Source organism: Dendropsophus ebraccatus, chromosome 9 (assembly GCF_027789765.1).
Source record: "Dendropsophus ebraccatus isolate aDenEbr1 chromosome 9, aDenEbr1.pat, whole genome shotgun sequence".
NCBI classification, from domain to species: domain Eukaryota; kingdom Metazoa; phylum Chordata; class Amphibia; order Anura; family Hylidae; genus Dendropsophus; species Dendropsophus ebraccatus.
This window is the reverse complement of record NC_091462.1, coordinates 113,556,133-113,560,910: the sequence shown is the minus strand read 5'-3', so window position 1 is coordinate 113,560,910 and position 4,778 is coordinate 113,556,133. Positions and strand designations below refer to the sequence as shown.

At 44.5% G+C, this 4,778-nt stretch overlaps 1 protein-coding gene across 1 annotated transcript; it reads left to right on the top strand.

Annotated features, from left to right (window-relative positions):
• LOC138800528 (perforin-1-like) lies at positions 1–4,778 on the top strand. Its single transcript, XM_069982271.1, has 4 exons — positions 1–100; positions 1,741–2,295; positions 2,387–2,750; positions 3,660–4,778. The coding sequence occupies exons 1-4, from the start codon at positions 63–65 to the stop codon at positions 4,371–4,373; spliced, it is 1,671 nt and encodes a 556-aa protein (XP_069838372.1). The 5' UTR covers positions 1–62; the 3' UTR covers positions 4,374–4,778.

The window sequence follows — 4,778 nt, the reverse complement described above, 5'->3', positions numbered from 1 at the left end:
CTGTACCATATGATGGATGCCATATGGTACCCAGATAGCAGAGGATCCTATATATACCGGCGATGAGAATCACTGTTGTATCCCTGCAGACGGACACCAGGTAAGTGGCTCATCCCATCTCATGCAGGTACACATTGTAACAAACCCTCAGCTGGGGAAGTATTAGACAACAAGGATGTTCCCATCACTGACCTTTATGTTCCGCTCTTACATGGGTTGTGTTACCTCTGGTTCCATCTTTGTAGGTCTAGGTTTCTATGGCCATTTCCTGTACATTTTTCGGTACATTATTTGTTATTGCATTGATGAAGTCCTGAGGGACGGAACGCGTGGGACCCAGCTCCATTCATCTCCTCCAGGGAGACGATTACTCATGTTATATACTTTTTTGTTTTTTCTTTTTTGTATACATTGCTATAGGCCATACACACCCTTGCACTTTATGCATATATTTCTTAGCACTTTACTTGTATATGTTGCACATATGGAATTTTATTGATATACTGTGGACACAGGTCACTTTACTATTTATACTTTTTTTTGGTTGGATTCACTAGTGTGTAACCTATGCCATCATTGTTTATTTTGTATATTGTCTGTATTATTGGCTATTTAAGCTCCCTGGATATTATATATATTTTTCTAGGAGGTTGTATGGTACACATTGAGCCTCATATGGCTCTGTGTTGTTTTCTGTTTTGCATGTTTTTAACTGATTTTATACGGTCTATGTTTGTTGGTTGTGTTAAATAAATAAATATTGTTATAGTTTTTCTATATTGCTCTTGAGGTGCAGTCCATTTCTCTAGTCGCTTTCTTTGTGGTTTATATTAAAAATACATCAGTTGTCATCAGTTTTTCTATCCATCAGTTTCCATCAGTTGCCATCAGTTGCTCTCATCAGTTGACATTTTTTTCCCCAGTATGTTTTCCTGTCATTTTCAATGGGATTTGTGGGGGAGCTCACAGGGGGGGCTATATACTAATTGGGGGAGCTCACAGGGGGCTATATACTACAAGGGGAGAGCACACAGGGGGGCTATATGGGAGGGGGAGAGCGCACAGGGGGGCTATTTGAGAGGGGGAGAGCGCACATGAGGGGCTATATACTACTGGGGGAGAGCACACAGGGGCTATATACTACTGGGGGAGAGCGCACAGGGAAGCTAAATACTACTAAGGGGGGCAAAAAGGGGGCTATATACTACTGGGGAAGAGTGCACAGGGAAGCTAAATGCTACTGGGGGGGCAACAGGGGGGCTATATACTACTGGAAGAGCAACAGGGGGGCTATATACTACTGGGGGAGCAACGGGGAGCTATAGGGGAGGGGGAGAGCACACAGGGGGAGATATATGTTTATTTTTTTACATTGTGCTGCTATTTGCCTTAACGCCGGATGCCAGAGCCGAACGGCATGCGTCCTGCCCGGCGAGGCATCCGGCGCTCCATTCACTTTAGTGGATGTGGCGCCGCACTGGCTTGCGGGCTGCACAGGAGAACGCTGCATGCTATGTTCTCCCGTGCGGTCGGTCCGGCGGTGCGGCGTCACTATTTACACGCCGCATATATTGAACGATCTTATTGAAAACAATGATATCAGTTCAATAATGCGTTTCCCTCCAGCGCTTTTCTCATGCGCTGGAGGGAAGCGCCGCCGCACCGCCGGACAAATGTAAACCCGGCCTTACATATGATTCTTATGATGTCTTTGATAAAACCTTTTGCTCTCTTTTTTAGTGCATTTTCAGCAATGGAGCCCAAGCTGAGTCTTATGTTCTGGCTTCTTCTTCTCTTCCACCATCATAGTCCTTCTATGAGCTTGCCCAACCTTAAAGCCGGGTGTAGAAGTGGTACAGCACAAGAATGCAAGGAGGCTAAGTTTGTCCCAGGCCATACTCTGTTAGGAGAAGGCATTAATATTGTCAACATGGAGACAACCGGCTCTTTCCTTCTTGATCTACAAGAAGTTGGAGAGCAATGTGTGCTATGTAATAACCCCCACAACAACGACGTCCTGCAGAAACTACCCAAGGCTCTGGTGGACTGGAGACCTGAGACTTCATGCTCCAGAGATATACAAAGCTTGGTGTCTCGGTCCACAGTGTCAGTGGCCGAAGAATCAACGTCTTCAGTGCAGAACGACTGGAAAGTTGGTCTAAACCTGAACATTGTGGTGAACGTAAAGACAGCGTTGGGAGGGTCTCGTAGTCAGACGGCCAAGTATGCCGAAAGTAAAACCGTCACTGACAATTACAGCTTCCTGAGCCAAAAGTTAGAGTGCGCCTTTTACAGGTATGACCCGTATCTGGTGTTTGGTGGGGTTGGGGGGGGGTTGGTATACATTTTGACTAAATTTCAGCATTTTTGTTTTTTTCAACTTTAGTTTCCGCCTTGGATCAGACACCTCGCTAACACCTCACTTTCAGGACGCTTTGGAAGAACTTCCAGAATCCTACGATAGTACGACTATGGCTGAATACCGGCGTCTGATAGAAAGCTTTGGCACACACTATATCACCCATGTAAAGGTCGGAGGTCGGACCCAAGAGTTCGTCGCAGTGAGACAATGTGAAGTGTCCATGAGTGGTCTGAAGATGGACGAGGTGAAGGACTGCTTTGCGGCAGAAGCGTCGGTCGGGATTTCCAAAGTCTCCGTCAGTTCCAAAGTCGAACAATGCAAAATCAAATTAGAAGAATCAGGATTTCAGGGAAATTTTCATCAAACATTCAGTGAACGCGTATGGAAGGTGAGTTGTTGGTTCTGCCACCGGAGAGTCGTTGTATAGCAGTCATCATATTAGTGCTGTCAATGTGAGCAGAGTAAATGACATCTCTGGCTGATTCCACAGGAAAACAGAATAAAGACACAAGGGGTGATGTTACCAAAGTTTGGCCAAGAGTAGTAGTGTTGTGCAGATGTCACATGGCAAAGTGGGGCAGACCCCTGTAGACCTCACAACTTTATCAAAAGAGATCTACCCTAGGGAGTAAGTATATGACCCCATGGTGCTTTCCTGTTAACCATGTCCTGGCTGGTGGTATGTGAGTTCCCCTAATGTGCATTCAGTGTAGACCAAGATCCTAGGATTACACAGAATTACACCGCATATCTTTAGCTTTTTTTTTTTTTTACAACGACAATGGAGACACAGATCTTGAACAGTTTCAGTAATAGTTGGATAAGCAGATGACGGCAGGTGGTCAATGGCATTCAAAGAGTTAACCCATGCAAAGTGTAGTGATAACGTAGAGCACCTCTGAGATTTTAAATCCTTGACGTTCTTGAACTTGACTTTAGGCTAGGTTCAGAGGCTCTAAAGAGGCAGAAACTTCTCTTTTTTGACCCTTTCTAAGAAAATCTTTCAGGTTAGGGTAAAGACTGGACACCGGACGTGTTGAGCTTCTGTGTTGTAACCTGGTGAGCCTTCAGCTCTAACACAGAAGCCTTGAGACTAAGAGAATAGGAAAAATTGAGTGTTTGTAAGCTACCTCTTTTGGATTAATTGTCTAAAGTCTCTCAATAGAGTAGACTATTGCAGCATTTGAACCCCCCACAATGTATGTGCTGTTCTGCTGCTGATGGTGATCAATGACAGTCAATGGACATTAGATGTAGAGTTTTGTTCTAAACAGTGAACTCTTATCTCCATTCCCAGGTGATCGGAGGAAACGCAACAATTGATCTTCTCTCACCCGATGGAGTCACTCCTGAAGTTTTTGACAAATGGATAGAAAGCCTGAAGGCTTACCCTGGGCTGGTTTCCTATTCCTTAGATTCCATCCATAACTTGGTGAGGATGAAGGGTTCTAAGAAGGAGAATCTCAGGCTGGCCGTGAGTGACTACATCAAGGAGAAGGCTTTAGCACAGAAGTGTTCTTGTGGAATAGGTGAAGTTATCAACCAAGGAGATGACTGCTCCTGTACCTGTAAAGCCTCTGGGTACACGGGTCCTGACTGCTGCCCAACACATCGAGGAGCGGCCCGGCTTGTCCTGACCATCGGATCGGCCACTAACCTGGTCCCTGACTTTTGGTCAAAAGCTGATGGCTTTGTGGTGTTTAAATTTGATAAAGTTTATGTAAGATCCAAAACAATCGATAATGACAATAATCCCACATGGAATGAGCGATATGACCTGGGTCCTGTAGAGCTCAACCCAGTTAAACCTTATACCATAGAGGTTTGGGATGAAGATGTAACCTATGATGACTTAAATGGAAGATGTGAGAAACCTCTGAGTGCAGGTGATACTTCCGAAACCTGTTACCTAAGCAAAGGCGCCTTGACATATTCCCTAAGCGTTACTTGTGCCGACCACCTTACTGGGAGGTTTTGCCAGGATTATGTCCCAGTGCCCCCAAGTGCTTAGCCAAGGGTTGAATAGCCCCTTATCAGAATAGGTAATTTCAAGTAATTTTCATAGTCATTTATAGTCAGATGTCTATGAGCTTCTTGGGTACTACCATAACTATCAATATGTTCCACCATTTTCCACCAAACATGAACACATCCAGTATTTACAGATCTACAGATAATTATATAAACAGTAGGGGCCCTATAGATCCCATACTGATGTCAGCCTACCCCACCACTGGCAGCAGGTCCAGCCGACAGTATAAGGTGTATGGGGACACATGATATAGGTGGAGATAGGGTCGGACATGGTGGATTTTTACTATTTGATCCTTTTGTTCTTGGAAGAATATATGGAACATATGTATATGGCGGTACAATCTTATATTCTGTTATCACAATAAAGATCATTTCTATATCA

Bases quoted from the DNA above. Each gene is read 5' to 3' on its own strand.
- LOC138800528 (XM_069982271.1), top strand. From the start codon at position 63: ATGAGAATCACTGTTGTATCCCTGCAGACGGACACCAG. The intron at 101-1,740 runs GTAAGTGGCTCA...TCTCTTTTTTAG, and splicing joins TCCCTGCAGACGGACACCAG to TGCATTTTCAGCAATGGAGC. The intron at 2,296-2,386 runs GTATGACCCGTA...TTTCAACTTTAG, and splicing joins TTAGAGTGCGCCTTTTACAG to TTTCCGCCTTGGATCAGACA.